The sequence below is a fragment of the Hetaerina americana genome, unplaced genomic scaffold (genome assembly GCF_022747635.1).
Source record: "Hetaerina americana unplaced genomic scaffold, ioHetAmer1.1.p SCAF_7, whole genome shotgun sequence".
Classification (NCBI taxonomy): Eukaryota; Metazoa; Arthropoda; class Insecta; order Odonata; family Calopterygidae; genus Hetaerina; species Hetaerina americana.
In genome coordinates, this window is record NW_027287316.1 from 53,397,981 (window position 1) to 53,417,071 (window position 19,091).

The following is a 19,091-nucleotide window of genomic DNA, read 5'->3' on the forward strand; positions in this document are numbered from 1 at the left end:
GGGAAAATTTCGTTGGTCGGTATGGGTTGAGTCAATGGCTAATGGGGGTAAAGGTACGGGTTAGGAGTCAATGGGAGTTAGGGCAAAAATTTAATTGAAAGTTATAGAAAATCGCGAACACAATGTACCAAGCCTCTTCAGATCAGACAAGGTGGAAACCATATCATTTTCACATTCCAGAGAGATGGCCAGTCATTAAATATGAATTATATTGTGCCACAACGGCCATGATCAACATCATTTAAGTATTACATTCTAACTGGCTATCCTCATTAAGACTAAAGATGGGGATTGAAATGGTGTGATACAAAGGGTTCTCAAACACTCATTCATATCAACACACATTCTTACTTGAGGAAAGTGAAATGGAGGGAAGCATCGCATCTCCCATTCTTGGGAGATCAATAACATACAATCTATGAGTGCTCTTTTCTTCATGTATTGAATACTGCGAGGTTAAAAGAGACCCAAATTTCAAATGAGTAGCTTTCCCTAAATCCATTCTAGCTGTTGGGGTTACACAACTTCTAAACTGCCAAGTAATTCCAAAGGGTAGGCTAAAGAGGACCCCAATAAATACCACCAACATCCCCATTGTATTAGAAATATTTATTTCTCTAAAGAAAATTCCACTCCGAGGTTTAAATAAAATTACACGCGAATAAATGTAAATTTACTTAAGATTGAAATACTTTCCACCACTCTTTTCGTTTAATCTTGCTGACAATAAGGATTATAATGGAAAATACCATCGATGCTAAGAAAAATTATCAAGAGGATGGGTTACAACCCGCCCTAAGTCGACGCGCTGGAATGAAATACTTGAATCAACGCGATGACTAATTAGATTGAGCATCATATTCCAAAAACAAAGAATGACTCTCTTACCTGGTTGACGACTGTTCCACGGTAGAGATTTGAGATTAGATCCATACCCGAGGTTCCTACCAATGACTTTTCAATGGCAGAGAAAAGAATTCGATTTAATTCCTGCACATCATGCTGCTGAAGCTCCTGCGATAGAGAAGCGGAAATGTAATACTATTTCCGAGGTGCTACAGTGCACAACTAAATGAAAATTACCTCATTCTCAACCCAACCAAAACTGTCAGTCAAATCCGTAGTCGAGACTGCGTTAACATCTGCGAGTAACAATTGCGAAAACAATTTCTGCAGCTCCACAGGAATGATTCTTAGTTTTTTATTGCTCACACTTCCATCGCTCGTGTCCCTCCACCCAAGCTCTTCCCTACTTAAACTGAAAAGACCATCTGAAAACGGAAATTAAAGAGTGGACCGATGTATGAAGAAAACACTTAAACTTATGATATAATTCATAATTTAAAAAATCAAACCTCTGAATTCAGGTGTCAATAATAGAGTCTGAAGCAACGAATTTAAATAGCAAGTCGCTCCCTGATTTTGAATACCACACATATTTGTATTAGATCTCGGAGGAGGTGGCTGTACAGGAATCGTTTTCTTTCCATTTGCGGTTGTTTTCCCATTTCTAAGAACATGGTCCTCCACCCCTGGACTACTATCCTCTTCAAACAAACATCCAAACATTTTGACAGAGATTTCGACGACAGCTATTGAATCATTATAATTTAAGTTCTTTGTCACCGTTGACAATCGAGAATGTGCATTCTACGCATCGAAGCAGTGTGTATGACCCGAAAACCGACCTATCTACATGACAACATGTAAGTACACAACGTGATTCAATAAAAATCGCATCTCGCTACTCCGTTGTCTTGTGGTGTGTGTGTCGTTATGTCTGTCGTGCACTGTAAGCGCCAAAATCATTTCTGATGAAAGAAAAAGTGTCAAAATCTGTCAGAGAAGGAAAAAACCTGCGTTGTCTATTCCTTACAGTGATGGGCAATTTGCATCAAGCAAAAGTCCACCGGTTGTACGATGGAATGAAGTGGGGAAAAGGATTAGCAACACTCTAACTCGAAAATTCCGTTCCTGACGGCAATTCTAGCAGAATGAATAGTTACACGTAATTTATTTTGGATGTATTAAATTTAATTTTTATTTGCCGCACCTGAAAGTTGCTATTGACCTACAGATCTCTTCGATGTTGCTAGAAATGATGGCAGCGGTAATCAGACGTGAAAAGTTCTTGGAACTGAAAGTATTATCCTGAAAGCTTAGTCTTGGCTCATTTAAAATGTTTTCTGGTGCGTCAGATGATCGCCTAACATATACGATTTTACAATTTAAGGAACTTCTGGTGCCCTCATCCAGTGAATTCATTGCAATGATAATATTTTCAGTTGATCTGCCAAGCCTTAATAACTTCAGTCAACATGTAGCTGGAGATGTTGCAGGTTTTCTGGCCACTCATATGGAGCCCGCGAATTACCTTATAACTACAACAGCACGTTAATCTTAATGTAAAGATGATGAAGGCATAACTACTCAGGCGACGCGTAGAGTACAAAAGGATCTGAAGTACAACGTCTCATCCTTAAGCTTGTACAATGATAACTACCCTCATGTCATTGATCATGCATTCTTGATATTTTGTCAATTTCCCAAAAGATGAAAATGAGCAACCTTTTGTGGAATTTGGTTTTATCAATTACAAATTTCAAGCGGTTACCCATGAAGTCTCTAAGCAGACGTAGCTTCCTAAGGTCATGTCAGTTAATGCCTTTTGGAAATATACACTTGCATTTACTCCATAAGAGATTTTCTTTCCTGAATTGGGTAACGATTTGAGTTACCACGAGAAATTTGGATGTATTAGCCTCAAAAGGAACCTCATCAGCACTAACTGGCTAATCAAAGGAATTCCCTGACACCTCTCTGTAATTAACGACACATTTTTTATGGTCAATGAGTTACCCTGGGAGAAGCATGGTAGAGGGAGAAAAGGATTATGCACGTTGGACAGAAATAGCGATAGAGTTAAAATATGGCGTTGTAGTTAGGTTAAATATGGTTGCAAAACTTCTGCTAGTCTTTGTGTCCATCAAATCAAGCTGAAAATCGTTCCAATATTAAAATTTCCGAATGGTATATTTTGAAGGACCAAAATTTCAATTCTTTATTTGAATTATTTGTCTGGGGGTTTATTGTACAGGTTGTAGTACTGCAGAGAAACTTTAATCATGCAGTTCCTGCTTAAGAAACTTGCCTATCTGAAAGATGATAGCATGGGTTTTACACAAATCCAGATCCACTGCAAAAACTATGTTCTCCTTTATTGACTATGCCCTGGGAAAATGCTTCATTTATCTATCCCATGAAATTCATCGATGGATGCAAAGTTGAAAATGAGACTCGGGCCCGTGGGGGGAGAGGAAATAATGTGAAATGGAGTGAAAGAAGTAGGACCTCGATATCTTACATCAAAACCATGGATAGCTGCATTGATGGAGCAGAAAATAGACACAAAGAGGACTGCATTGCTAGGATTGAGACTTGAAATGTTTGGAAAATATTGAGAATAAGGAAGTTAAAGATTACTAAGCAAGAGATCAAAAGAGGGAACAAACATATGCTGGGAATGGGTGAAGTTTGAGTGAATGATAGTGGACGAGGTTGGGGACACAAAGAAAAGTCATGTTGTAGAGAATGATGTTAGGATGGAAGTATGGGCCATTTGAAGTTTAATGAGATGTTTGGTGTCAAGTTGTGTTTGGGGAGGAAAAAATGTATCCTTGTTCAGTCTGTCTACATCGAATCCTAACTCAAAGGTGCTTACCATTTAAATAAATAATACTCATTTCATTATATCTCTTTCTTACTTAATCCTCTTCAATTTGACATTAAACATTGTTACCACTAAATAATGAACCTAATCTCTGATTATTGAAGCAGTAATATGAGTAATAAACCGAGGATGGGATCCAGCTGGGGGTAGCAATACTATTAAAAAGTGGGAAGGAGAACAGGAAACACATGGGGGGCAGAATATTATTACACTGTAGAGGTAAGAGGGATAGGGATGGTGAGCTAGTTAATGTACTGGTTTCCCACCCTCGAGGGCCTGGGTTCAAAGCCCAGATCTGGCAGGATTTTTCAGTGGCATCCCAATTCCTACTAGGGACACTCCTATATGGAGTGCACTTAAAGTGGAGAATGCCGTCTGTCAGATGGTTTTTTAAATTGTGGACCCCTTGGTATCTATCATTCATAGTAGGCTAATGCTGACACCAGCTTTCTTTCCTTCCTTCATCCATTCCCTGAATATCCTACCCCTAATGAATTACCCACCTATCCCCAATGGTGCAAATGACCTTGGCTGTTGGTTGTCTCCTGCAAATAACTGCGACAAACAAGTACTAGGAATAATATCAGGTCAAATTGACTTGGTTTTTATCTAGTTTTGCATGCTGAAAATAATTTTTGGAGGGAGGAAGTACACAGATTCATATGAGAAACTTGAGAAAATGAATTCTGATATTCATTGTAGTTAAAAGTGGTGGTAGTATACGATGCAGTTGTGGGTGGAGGGAGAGATGGGAGTAAGGCAGGGTTGTACTGTTTTGGAGCAAAGAATGACCATGGGGAAAAATCAATAATTAAATATGAGAAATGGATTAATGACAAGACCCCATTTAAAACTCACGGCAGAGGATAATGCTAGGATCTTTCAGATTGGTTATCAATAGGTAAAATTAAGGAACATAGTCATTTTTGCAGTGTCTCAGGAGAAGAAACATATTTTGATCATTAGTCAGTGATTATAAAGTTAAATGTCAAATTCAAGAGGATTGGAGTAAGGTTTTGATGTAGACAAACTGAAAAACAATACATGTCTTCTCCTCCCCTAACAAAACAACCAGACACTGCATGAAACTTCTTCAAATTCCCCATCAGTACTTCCATCCTCCCATCATTCTGCCATCATAACTATCCTTTTCCTCTCCCTTTTCTAACATTCTCCTTTCTATAACCGTCTTCAATATCCCAATGCCAATCAAAATATTCTGCATCCACCTTTTGTCTCTCCTTTGGATTTCTCCAAGCAACCTTCTCTCGTCCCCCACCATGACTTACTCATTTTGCGTACATCAATCTCATCCTGTACCTATTCCACTGGGTTTATAATGAACTAAGCAATGCTTGTAACCCCTTGGCTGACTGGCTAACTAAAGCTTGATCATCTGCAAACCTAACCTATTTTCTGCTATACATTCATTAATTTCACTCTATGTACTCTTATCAAATATTCAAAACCTATAAAACAAAGAATTATGTCCTGGCTCTACTCTATATTAATTTCTTTTGGTGATATCTACTTCTATTGTATGACATGTACCTCTCCCCTTTCTGAACCTAAACTTATCCTGATACCCTGATTAATCATTTGCATTCTCTCTATCCTGTTATCAATATTCCTGAGTACTATTTTAGCTTCCTGTGAAATAAAACTTATTGTTCTATAGTCTTCACATTGTGCTTTTCCTTGTTTAATTTGGGAGCTAACACTGACCTGACAAAATCTTGTCTAATTTCCTCCCCCATAAATGTAATGAATTAGGCTACTAAAACTCTTCTTTCCACATTTTTTTAAACCTTTGAGTAGTTCTGCGGGAATGTTATCCAGCCCCACATCCTTGTTTGATTTTGATTCTCTTAATGCTGTTTGTATCTCACAATCAAGCAAGGACCTAAGATTTCCATAGCTACAACTTCCTAGGCTAATATATTTACCATATAATAATAATAATAATAATTTTTATTTGCCCAGAGACTGCATCATACAAAAAAAATTGTACACATAGTATAGGACACGTCAATACATACAATAATACACAATGTAATACATATACCTATTCTAAGTTTCATGTTCCATGAAATTCCTAATAGAATAGAACAAATTCCTTTGAAGAAAAGCTCTCAATTTCCTTTTAAATAGACAAATGTTTGTGCTGGATTTCAGGTCCTCATTTAGCTTATTAAACATAAGGAGACCCATAGATTTAGGGCCTAGTGCGGTGGTTCTAGTTCTTACGTAAGTTCGGTGCAGATCATTTTTAGACCTGGTCCCATAGTGGTGAATACCACAATTTGTGTCATACATTGAAAGGTTTACAAAGGTGTACACCAGTAATACATAGACATAAATACATGGCAAAGGTAGAATGTTCAATTTATGGAATAATGGACGACAAGGAGCATTATGCTCTGCTTTGACAATTAGCCGTACGGCTCGCCTTTGAATTTTAAATATTGTGTCTGCAAGCGGAGAAGGACCCCAGAAAAGGATACTATATACTATACTGGAGTAGATATTTGCATAATATATTGACATGAGGACATCCATTGTTACGGTAAACCTGATGCTTCTAATAAGGAAGCAAATGGTATTCAGTTTTTTGCCCAGGTGACATATATGCTCCCACCAGGACAACTGCCCGTCTAGAACTATTCCTAGGAATTTTGCATGGGGCGCTTGGGGAATTAGTTTTCCACTTGATTCAATTGCAAAAGTGGCCATGTTTTTGTTTTTATTTGCAAAGTAAAGTAGTTGGGACTTTTCCACATTTAAATTCAGCTGATTCCTGCTACACCATGAGTTCAGATGTTGAACGGTTTGTTTAGCATTGTTTGTCAAACTGTGGACTGTAGAGGCAGTGAGTATGATACTGGTATCGTCTGCAAATAAGAGTGGATCATCCCTTTCGTTGGTTCTTATATTCTCAGGTAGGTCATTAATGTAGAGGAGAAACAGGATAGGACCCAGAACTGAACCCTGTGGGACACCTTGGCATACAACTTTACCAGGAGAGATGAATTTTTTTCCATCATTGAGCAAAACCACGTGCTGCTGACGGCCCTGAAGATATGAGACTAACCAGTCATGTGCATTGCCCCTAATGCCATATTTATGCATTTTTTGCAATAGTAAATTGTGATTTACTGAGCCAAATGCGTCAGAAAAATCAAAGAACATTCCTACAGATTCTAACTTGCAATCAAGAGCTGTCAATATATTATCTATTGCCTGATAAGTAGCAGATTTGGTGGACCTATTCTGCCAAAAACCATGCTGAAATTTTGACAGAATCTTCTCAGATTCAACATATGGGATGAGGCGATTGAGAAACACTTTCTCAAATATTTTGCTAAACTGATTTAGGAGAGATATTGGGCGATAAGAATTCATTTCGTGGGGGCTACCTTTCTTTTTATAGAGCGGGATAACTTTTGCAAATTTCAAAGGAGGTGGGAATATTCCTTGCAGCAGGGATTCATTTATAATATGTAATAGAGGAGTCCTGATCAGATGAAATGAGCGTTTAAGAACTGGGCTGGGAATCTCATCCAACCCTGAACTAAATTTATTTCGTAGATTCTGAAAAATATTTTTCAATTCTATGTATGTGCAGGGGTAAAGAAATAAGGATTTGCAAGAGCTGGTAAAGCTTGGCTCCAATGGGTGAGCTGGATTTAGGGGGGCACTTGTTTTGGAGAAAAATTCATTGAAACTATTTGCTAGGATGCTGTAGTTGGAGATAGGATGGCCTTTGGGGTCATTGATTTTGAGTTTGACTCTTTGTTTTCCTGCTCCCTTGGCTTCATTAATTATTTCTACCTGATCAAGTCTATTGTTGTTACATGACTTTTTAGCATCATTAAGCATTTTGCGGTATAATTTTTTCAAGATATTAAATTAAACTACAGTACATATAGATTTTTTATTATTTTTGCCATCTGTCTTGAAACTTTTCCTAGTTTGATTATCAATTTTCCGGACATATCTTTGATACTGCACATGGATTTTCCTTTCTTGCTAACTGATGATGTTTTCATTTTCTTGCACAGTGTACCAATTTCACCCTTCCTTTGTAACTTTTGCATACTCTCACAGTGCCTCTAGCACCACTTCTTTTGCCCTATTAGTTTAACATCTTGGGTTATTATTTCTCTTTGCACTTTCTTGTTCTTAATTCTGTGCTTATACTCTTCCATTTCCTTCTCTTGTCTACCTTCTCATATGTAATCCATAGTTTCATTTTTGGCTTCTGGTATCCCTTTTTTGATATGTTCCCATCTTTCTTCTATTGTACCCATCTCTCCATCATCATTTGTCATTCTTTTATACTGCTGCCTCTACTCCCCTATTTTCATTCTGATTAATACTTCTGTTTTCACTGTTTTATACTCTTCAATCTGACATTACACCTCATTAGCAAGGGGAATGTTTATTGAGTAGAATATAAATAACAAAAATTAATCAACCATAGCAAAGAAATAAGGAATAACAAAAAGAATAATTTCTTAGCAAAATAATAATGGCAAGTTAAGTGATTGCAAAATGTAACAGTTAATTCTCAGCAGTAAGAAATCAATGTATACAAAGCCCACGAAACAAATCAAAAGAATATATCAATGGCTTTGAAACAGGTGCATAATTGAAGACTTTGGCTTTTTACTCTGTCCTAGACTTAATTTCTTGCACATAACCTGGGCATGTTAAACCCATCCTTGCTTATGTGTAGACATTTAGCAAATTTTATGAGACTATGTGTATTTTGTGTTACTCATATTTGTATCAGAACAACATAATTCCAGTTCAATGTAATTGTAATAAATTGAAGGCAATAAAGTAGAGCATTGAAAAATAATTTTTATGAATACAAAACAAAGAACTGTAAATAAATATATCAGGATTAATTTTTTACAATAAATGCACATACACCATCAATTGATCTGCAGCTCTGATTTTATTTCTTTTAGAATAGTCATCCCAGAGATCTATCCATCTTTGTATGAGTATTAAATCAGACCTCGGAAGGGATTCTTTTGGCTATTGCTCCTTACACAGAATTTCGAAAGAGATGTTACCTGTGTAGTTAGTAAGAATACTCACAATAATTGTCCTGAATTAACAGGAAGAAAACTCGTTATCTTTGAATATCCTCCATGTACTGTGAGTGGTTGGCATTGTGGACTTTCAGTTATTGACAGGTTAAGTGCAGCACGTTTCTTTTGCATAATAATTAAAGAGCCAAAAATATTTTCGCTACGCATGGATTCAAAGTGACCTAGAGGCATGAACTATCATCATGGTACTATTTGTCAAAGCTCCAGCTTGAATTAGAAGTCCTCTAAATGTGAACATAATTTGAAAATAACTCAATATTATTCAAAATACCATTTATGAGACAATTAGATTCAGTTAATGCTGTCATGGATTGATTTTTATTGAGTAGAATTTGTGCAAGTGTATTTCGAGGACTTGTAAATGAACTTATAGCTTCAAGATCTTGAATTGCAAATAATTCAACACAGATAGGCACACTGTGCACAATACTAAATAGTTCAATATCTGAGCAACTTGCTCGTTTAACTCTTTATTGCCTCCTGATAAACAAAATCAACAAGCATTGAACAGCAGCTTGGAGGTTCCTTTAAGAGGAAGATGCCAGAAAGGCTCTTCAGTGGCTCAAAGGATGTTGGGCGGTGTTGATTGTCACCTCAGGATCATCAAGGTGATAGGAGCAGATAACACAGTGATTTATGTCTTAGGGATGGTTTTGCTTAATTTATCTAAATTAACATAGAAAGGTGTAGAGTGACAACTGACCCAATGGCCAGGGTTACATAAAACGTGATGCTCTAGTACTCATTAATTTTGGTAACAGTCACTTTTGTTAATCTTCCGGTGCACATGTGAGCAAATCAATAAAAAAAATTCCCAGAAGTGAATTACTGCTCAACCATTATAATTGCAAATTTATATCACAATCCAAGTGTGTAATATGCTTTCTCCTGAGAAGCACCTGTTTTTCCCTCAGCATCAGTACTAAGCCCTATACGGCGTGTGAAATTCACACATCAGGGTAGGGGGGCCAGTTCCTTTTCCTGTGCTGGTTATGGATTCTGTAGCCGAAAAATCACATGGCTTGGGTGGAGGTGCCTTACCCGGGAATCGAACCCTGGCCCCTTCGGTCAGCAGTCCAACGCTCTACCCCCTACCGCGACCATATATATATCTTAATAGCGAAATGTATTACTGCTAATTTTAAAATGCCAGTTCCTTTCCCTGTGCCGGTTATGGTTTCCCAGGAAGACCTGGTACCCAAAAAATCACATAGCTTGGGTGGAGCTGCAGGTGCCTTGCCAACACTCTACCCCCTGGACTACCGCGACCCACATATGTATATATACTTATGACTGGGGTGTATGCATGTCCATATTTCAGAATTTCATCAATGACATTGTGATCGGATCTGTCTGTTTTGGGCTGGATTTGACATGAGCCAACCCCATGTAACTAAAATCTCCAGTACTTCATTGTGACATTTGAAAGTCAATGTAACTTGATTCAAATCACAAGTGTTCATAATAAGAGAACAAAAATATTGTCCAATCTTTTTCATTTTGTCATGTATACAAGCTAGGTAGCTTAGTATTTTCACTGTAGTAGATTGACACTTGTGTTGACAATAACTTAATTGGCAAAAACAGCTTAGTAAACTGAGAAACTGTCAATATATGATATGTAATGAAATAAACTGCTGACGAATTCTTCACCATTAGTTATGATTCCTTTGCAGAAAAATATTTGGATGGCCTGATAAAGTGATTTTGGTTAATTTAGGTTTTTCTGTTGAGTGGTTAACCTATGGTACTGTGTCATAAGCAACCACAATATGACCATTAGATGCCAGCAGAATAAGCTGTACTAGTTCATAAACTTTAAAATGACAAAATCACCACAAGATAAGCAAACCGTGAAGATTCCGTGGAAACGTCACTCAAAAGCCAAACCTGATGGTTCCATTGTTCTGTTCAGGAATGTGGAGACATGGATGTCACAGGAGAGAGTGGCACTACACATTAAAGGCGGGGGCTTAAATGGAGATATGAATAAACGTATTCAAGTAAGGTGAAAGCGACACACCAAAGCTTGAAAAAATGTTCATATGTCACCAAAGTCACAGCGTCACAAAACAAGTCACTTAGTAGTAAACTCATTATCTTTCCGGTGCGCGATTTTACGGTCATTTTCGAAAGGAAGGAAAGTTCTCCAGTCTAATTTAAGTTCCAAATTTCCTAGAAATTTGCACTCAGATCATCTAGTCCAAATCACAGCCACTCATCTCGTCCAAATCAAATATGAGCAGGACCGCTTTAAAAGTACGTTCTCCCCTCAAATGAAAAAAAATAGTTCTAAACCTACGTTGATAACTGTCAAAACCAGCTTGAATTTTCAGAAGTAAATAGATCATGTTGTACACAGCATCGCCGGTGAGGAAAGATGATTCTCGGGTGCGTAAACTACTAGAGCCACTCATCCATCTTTTTACATGGTTCAGTTAAACACCCGCCCAGGTTGGCGTTGCGCACCAATCATTTCGCCATTTACTTGTTATTATGTACGTTTTATGAAAGTTTTAATTATTACATTGTATGAATGTCTTCGGAAATAGCTGCCTTGATTATCTAACAGGGATTCATACTGGCAGAAGAACAATTTTGAATACCGTAAGTTACTCATTAGGCTATTTATCGGTTGTAGGTGCAGACCTTATGATTATTGTCTTTAGCCAACAGTAGTGACATTCTTGTTTTTTTTGCGAAGAACCTCATCATAGCAAACCTTTGGGTTAATATATTCACCATATGTATGAAATGCAAATTAATATGTAATTTTATGCTTATTAACGCAGTTTCAGAATGATTGCTCGGCCAGCGAATGAAATAAACCCATTTCGCGCGGAAGGGTTAGGAAAACTACGAGAAGTGGGATCTCAGGCAATTTGGAGTCTTTCGTCGTGTAAACCAGGTATGTATAGTATTGGTTTTGTTGCTCAGGATATCGGGCCGTTCTAAGTAAATAATCACCTGATGTGAACTTGCTTCGATCCCATAAAGATACATTTGTTAAGGTCATTATACAACTGGTCTTTCTAGAGAAGACCTAAGGCCAGGTCTGTAATTAGCCAACTGGTGTTTTCAGAATTCGAACCATTCGCGTGACTTCATCTACAAAACTTGGGAATAAAGACCCAATATAGAAATGCCTAAAAAGATACTGTTTATTTCCTGATTCAGTCCTCCCCAATCATTACTTAGATGATGGTTTTCCCAAAGATGATATCCCTTTTTCACCTCTAGCAGAAGTACTTTCGAAACACATAATTTTTTTAATCTACTTTTATGCACCCGCAGTTGTAGCCAGTTCGCGTATTTATTTAAGAACCAGTGAAAACCCAGAAGAATATTTAGAGCAAAGATAACGCCCAACGACAACCAACCCGAAACTTAGCTGTTTAGATAATAAAATTACTAGTGACTATGCCCAGGAATAATCTTTAAATGTTTTTAATCCTTTGATCTCCGATCACAGTGCTATTACCGTCAGTGTGTTGGATGTTCCCACTGTTGTGAACTGTAAAAAAAAACTAAAATTACATGGCCAGTTACTCCAAGTTATGTTGCGAAATTCAAAGATCTTCATGCCGAAATAGGTTGGGTGTCCTTACTCCTTTTGGATGATGGAGAACTTTGCCTTGTTCTTTGAAACATTCATTTTAATATTCAATCAAGCATTCCCATTAAAATCAATTGAGCTGAAACCAATCAATAACAAAATAACTGATTTACACCCGAACTTGTACAGTTAGAAAAAAATATGCTGCAGAATAATTATGATGTTAAGAAATTTAACTGATGCTACCCATAAAATGTACAATGAGCTCATGAGGGAATATCAGAAGCCAACACTGGCTAAGCGCAATGCCAATGGAGCATTTTTTGACACCGCCCAATATAAATTTAAAGCTGCATGGTCAAACATAAGAAAAATTGGTCCTTCTACTAATGTAACCAAAACCGTAATAAATCACTCTGGATTTAATAACTTCCTCTCAAGTTACTTAGTGAATATTCTTTGTAAAATATTTTACTCCAGTGTGGATTTTAAAGATTATCTCAATAGATCTCCTGCTCCTACAGTAATTTTTCGCTGGAAGTGGGTCACCCCATCTTAAATAATGAAAGTGGATGCTAAATTTAAGGAATCAAAAAGTAGGGATGTATACGGGTCACTCTAATGATATTATTAAGGCAATTTTTCATCTAATTACCTTCCCACTGTGTGTGGTCATCAATTCCTGTTTCTGGTCTGGGCACTTTCCTGATGTTTTAAAATACTCTAAATGAATGCCAATTCAAAAGTAGGGTGATCGACAAAATTACTGCCCCATCTCCATCATTCTTGTGATTGGCTAAGTCATTGGGGCTATTGGCACTGCCCAAATACTTGTGTGTCGTAGAAAGAAAGAACTAACTCAGCTCCTCACAATTTGGCTTTAAACCTATAAAGTCTACTGAACAAGCTGTTGAATACGTTTTAAAACAAATACTGTGGGCTTTTGAAGATAGGCTGTGCTTATCTCTCTCATTGTTTCATGGTTCTCAGCTTATAAACTATTTTTAAATTGTGAAAAAACACAAGACCTTCTCTGTGACCTTAGCAGTACTGGTGAAGCTCCTCAGGTTTTTTTATTGATTCTTATTTTATTGAATATTTCCTGGAAAAGTCATGTAAATGCAGTCTCCAAAAAATTTCCAAGAATCTCTTTCTAATCAGGAGACTTAAAGGCTGTGTTCTGAGGAACATTTTAGACTTGTCTATTTTGCCTTTATCCAAAGTCACCTAAGTTATGGCCTAAGGCTTTGGGGACATGCAAGTGACACAAAAGATCTGCTGTGCTACAAAAGGAAGCAGTTATGATGATGAAAATCTCTGACCATCATGATCACTGTCATCTACTACTTGTCAGGCTCAGAGTGATGATGGTCTTTAACATACACATTTTCCAGTGATTAATTCATGTAAAATATAATTTAAATAACTATATATTAAGAGATAATATGCACAGCCATAATGCAAGGTCAAGAAATATGTTAGACATTACCCAATGTAAATAGTCCAAAACCTTCAAATAGTCTGATAACCTTGCCTTAAAATTCTAAAACAAGCTTCCCCATACTGCAAGACAGACTAGCAACAATAGATTCAAAAACGGAATCGAGGATTGGTTGATTCCAATCTCCTTGTTTTCTTTAAGTGAATAATTTGAACTGGACTTATCAAGAGTGAAACTATAATACATATATAGTATATATTCATATAATGAATATGCATATCTTCATATATGAATGAATTCATATAATGAATGTATTTATATGTTTTTCTTTTGACAGCATCTACAGTGGTAAGTGCTGCTCTTTTATGGATTAAGATTGATTTTAAGTGTTTTAACTGTCCCATTTTTTGCATTTTATCATTCCTTGTAGATGAGAGAATCTTCATAAACTTTCATTATAACTAAATGGTGCCCTGGGCAGTACCAGAAGCATTGGACTGGACTGAAGGATTATTTAATATGCCCTCATAGTGCTAATTAAAAACAAATAGAAAAATTTAATCTTTTATCTGATATTCATACAGAGTATTATGGGAGATTTATTTCTTGTCTTTTATGAAGGTTTCGGTGTTGACCAACTAAGAGACAGCTGCATGGAAACATACTGGCAGTCAGATGGTCAACTCCCTCATCTTGTCAATATACAGTTTCGTAGGAAGACTACAGTGCAGGATATATCGTTATATACTGATTACAAACTTGATGAAAGCTACACTCCTTCAAGGTAAAGGGGTACTTTAGAAGTCAATAAAATTACAATGTAAATGTATAATTATTATGCTTTTCATGCTTCTTTTTTGTCCATTGATTTGACTAATATCTCAATAGGAAACAATTTTATTCTGTCAAGCTGTATTAAGCCAAGAATATATGCAGTTGGAAATATGTTTAAGTGGAACCAATGGATCAAACTTCACTTTTTATAAAGTCTGCCACCTGGGTTTAGAAGGGAAAGCCAAATGGTTGTACACAAATAGTTTTGAATCACGACCCCATAACTCTGTGACACTTTCATATTGCTTAACACAATTCTATGATTATAATAAATTACTTATAGCTGTGATGTTGATTAGTTATTGCAAATGTGAACCAATATTGATGCTTTTAGTAGGTATCCATACATTAAAAATTAGTCGCAAACATGTATTTCCATGGGATATATAGTTTGCTTTCATTAGTATCTACATTACTTCTACATGACTTATGAAGAAAGTAAACATGAAGCAAATTTCCTGCACTTGTGAAAGACAGGATATTAAGGTTGAATGCAATGCATTGAAACATTATGCCAAGAATGTAACGTGAAATGAAAGCCCTACACACAAATTATGCAATCAACCTATCATAGTTCAAGAGGAATCATTCCTCTAGATAGAACATATTTCATATTAAATAGAACATATACTAAGTAAAATCTTATACTTAGACTGCTTATAGTAAGCCTTTTCTACTGATCAATATCTTGATATACTTAAGAAAAACTGTGTATGTTATTAAATAATTTCCTCACTGTTGTATCCGGTTATTTTGAAATGTTATGGCAAATCAACTTTAAGAATATCATTATCATGTACTTGCTAACTTGTCACCTTTGTGAAGTAATTCTTTTTTCTTCTTAATATTTGAATCAAAATTTTGTGGAATCTTTTTTTTAAAATAGAACGATACTTCTAGGGAGAGGGAAGTTGTATCCGAGATCAAGTTGAAAACCTTCCCTTTGCTCGAATGTTATTTTTAGTTTCCATTCTCTGACTTACATGTGATTAGAGTGGGTCTTTGCCATTGTGTAAAAAAAATTAGACCTCTAGTGATTAATTTAAAATTATTTGCCTTAAATTGAAGGATATCAGTTCGGGCGGGTACTCACTTCAATGACCTGCAGGAAGTTGAAGTGCTGGATCTAAATGAGCCTGCTGGTTGGGTCCATATTCCCATCAAGTCTCTCTCCAATGGGAAGCCTGTCAGAGCCTTCATGCTCCAGATTGCAGTGGTGAGCAATCATCAGAATGGTAGAGACACTCACATACGGCAAATCAAAGTTCACTCCCCAGCAATCAACAAGCCCATAATGGTTGATTACTTTGGGCCATTTTCTACCATTGAGTTTAGCCAGTACCAGTATTTGCGGTGATCCTGAATGTATGTAATCCTATTTAATTCAAAGACTTGTGTGCATGGATGTACCTTTACAGCATATAAAATTTATCTGTATGTGAATATATTTTGTCAAGTTTCTCATCGACCAAAGTAATGTGAGTGATTTGTTTTCTTATTTAGAATTCTAATAAATCATAATTTTTCAAATTGAAAGGTGGCTACTATTTTGGGTGTGGGACCTGCATTTAAACTTGAAAGAATATCAGCTGGGAGATTAATCATTTGTAATAACACTCGATCAGTAAATTCAAAATATAAGGAAGTTTTTTAGTACTGCTTGTTTCTGGCATATAATGGATATATCCATTGTGCTACATTTTATCCTTCACCACAAAAGTGACTACTACTTAACTGTTACCTAAGTAATTTTTTGTCTTAGCCAGGAACATTTTCTCCGAGGAAGACTCATTCTGACAAGGTAATGGCTTGTATTGTGATTATCTGGGCATTAGCCTGTATTTTGATATCAGCGTATCTCAATATAAAAAGTAATTCTATTCCTGTAAGCCTTTCTGTAAAAGCATGAGGGTTAATAAATCTTAGGGCGTACAATAATGAAAGAAAATGCAGAAGATATCCATATTAAATTTGAAAATGAAGACTGACCATGTTCTTAACAAATTTTGTAATGGCAAACATACATTTCTTATTGTGCATCAAATTTTAGTCTTTACTTTCATTCCTTGCCCATGACTCCTGTTATCCTTCTGGCTATCTATTTAAACAGTATTGTAACTGTAGGTAAATCCCTTAGTGCAACGTGGGATTCTTATTTGTATCCCCTTAATGTCAGAATTAAAATGGAATGACCTTTTTAATGCCCTCTCCATGGACTACAGCCCCCCGTTTTTCAGTGGAAGGGCTGTGATGACCCCTGAGGCTTTACTTTCGCAATAATTTCTCTGAGCTAGGACCACCCCCATAAAAACATAAGGGTCAGAGCCATTGCCAGTCTCAGCTGCATCTATTTCTTAGTGGAGTGGCTGAACAGAGGCATCCCATCTCAGGCAAATGTATCTGATTAAAAACACCTAACAGCACTAGGTCACTGCTGAAATGTACGAGGGTAGATAGAAAAGGTCTCAGAATCACCACCAGATGCCTGCGCAGTACACTGAGTTTCTTGCATAGTAATAGGCAATCCTTTATGAGAAAGCATACCATGTCAGTGCTCTGGGAAGAGACCTGTGGTACTGATGCTTCTCAGTTGTTCCCATGTAGTGATTTGGAAAAAATTTAGATTTGACCAGAGATTAAATACTTCGTAAAGAAAGATATGAAAGCAAAGGAAAACCATGCAGACTTTAAGAGCAAACTGGGGGACTCTGTTCCTTCATATTCAACTGTTGCCAAGTGGACAAACAAGTTTATTTGGTTGGGACAGCTTAAATGATGATGCACGTAGTGTTCATCCAAAATGTACCACAACTCCAGAAACAATTGCATAAGTGCAAAAAAATGATCATGGAGGATCGCCGACTGAAAGTGTAAGAAATTGCTGAAGCTGTAGGGATGTCGTCTGAACAAGAATATCACATTTCAGTGTAATTGGATTTGGAAAATTATCTGCTAGATGGGTGCTACGACTGTTGATGCAGGATCACAATGTATCAGAACGAAAATTTCCTAACAATGTTTGAGCCACCAACAAGATTTTCTACTGTGGGTTTGTGACCACAGATGAAACTTGGGTCCACTAATATACCTCACAGGCAAAACAGCAGTCAAAGCAGCAGAAACAATGTTGATTCACCACTACCAAAGAAAGCAAAGCAATAGGGTCAGGTGGAAAGGTTATGGCTTCAGTTTTCTGCTGATAGATTATCTTCCCACTGTTCAAACAATTACTAGTCAACACTATGCTAACCTCCTGGACTAACTGCAGCAAAAGATACACGAAAAAAGGCCAGGTTTGGCAAGGAAGAAAGTCATCTTTCATTACGACAATGCATACCCCCACACAAGGGTCGTTGCCATGGCAAAAATACGTGAACTAAGATACAAATTGTTGCCACACTCACCTTATTTGGCTACATCAGATTTCCATCTCTGCCCCAAGCTCAAGGTTTTCCTTGGTGGACAGAGATTCTCTAAAAACAAAGAACTAACTGCTGAATTAGACGGGTATTTTGAAGGCCTGAAGGAATCTAATTTTTGAGGCGGGATCAAGATTTTGGAACATTGATGGACCAAGTGCATTAGTGTGTCTATATTGAAAAATTTCACCGAAATAAGTCATTTATTTTTATGCCATTCCGAGAACTTTTCAAATTACCCTCATAATATCAAATATAACATGGATGCATTCATTTCCTCGGCAGATTTTGACAAGGTATTTTACAGAATTAAATAGAGTACAATTTATGAATGCTTTGCAGAGGATAGAAGTCAACAGGACAGACTAGTCCCCAACAAAAACCATTTTCTTGGTAGACTCAGTCCCCCTGCAGCTGTGCTCAACCCATTTGGCTCAGGTCATTCATAAACTGTAGTCCAAAAAATTAACCCTTATGATTGGCCGAATTTGTGCCAAAAAGATACTGCTAAAGAGGTTTCAGAACATTTGTGCTATATATTGAAATGGTGACCACTCATTTTATACATTAAATTCTCACCAGTTCCCAATTAATCCCAAGTATGTCTGGAATCTGATTACGTGATTTTTGTGAATCATCCCCATCACTGGGTATACTACAGGTATTAATGAGGTTGGTCCTGCTAACAACTTTTTTCCTAGCCAGGACCTGCATTTGCGATTGCCTATGTCAAACACAAATTGATCTCGTAACTAAAATGAACATCATTCCCAATTCACACATTTTATATTTCATGCTTTTTCAGCAAATTTGCGCCTTTTTCTGATATTTTAAACAGAGAGAGTACTTCCTGATATTCCAACTGATTGATAATCCTAAAGTAGTAATGGGAAGAGGATTGCACTTTTGATCGGCTGTCAAAGATTCCCTTATTCAGTTTTTAGTCCTCCCTTTCAAGTAATCTTAGTATTAGACTTCGGCATCCATG

General features: G+C 36.8%; 2 protein-coding genes across 2 annotated transcripts in view; one reads left to right on the forward strand and one right to left on the reverse strand.

Moving 5' to 3' along the window:
- Nucleotides 1-1,711, reverse strand: part of LOC139696511 (ubiquitin carboxyl-terminal hydrolase 40-like) — a 49,606-nt gene extending 47,895 nt beyond the window's left edge. The window contains exons 1-3 of the mRNA XM_071595301.1: nt 1,356-1,711; nt 1,084-1,271; nt 889-1,014 (exon numbers count right to left, since the gene is read on the reverse strand). Coding sequence (XP_071451402.1) covers nt 889-1,014; nt 1,084-1,271; nt 1,356-1,569 — 528 coding nt within the window. The 5' untranslated portion in view covers nt 1,570-1,711. The remainder of the gene's footprint in view (nt 1-888; nt 1,015-1,083; nt 1,272-1,355) is intronic.
- A 9,640-nt stretch (nt 1,712-11,351) lies between these two features.
- On the forward strand, nt 11,352-16,652 carry APC10 (anaphase-promoting complex subunit 10). Its single transcript, XM_071595204.1, has 4 exons — nt 11,352-11,460; nt 11,646-11,761; nt 14,472-14,634; nt 15,753-16,652. Exons 2-4 carry the CDS (start codon nt 11,653-11,655, stop codon nt 16,039-16,041), a joined length of 561 nt encoding a protein of 186 aa, XP_071451305.1. The 5' UTR covers nt 11,352-11,460; nt 11,646-11,652; the 3' UTR covers nt 16,042-16,652.
- The last annotated feature ends 2,439 nt before the right edge of the window (nt 16,653-19,091 follow it).

Coding starts and splice junctions, on each gene's coding strand:
- APC10 (XM_071595204.1), top strand. CDS start 11,653: ATGATTGCTCGGCCAGCGAATGAAATAAACCCATTTCGCGCGGAAGGG. Junction 11,762..14,471: donor TCTTTCGTCGTGTAAACCAG/GTATGTATAGTA, acceptor TCTTTTATGAAG/GTTTCGGTGTTGACCAACTA. Junction 14,635..15,752: donor GAAAGCTACACTCCTTCAAG/GTAAAGGGGTAC, acceptor CTTAAATTGAAG/GATATCAGTTCGGGCGGGTA.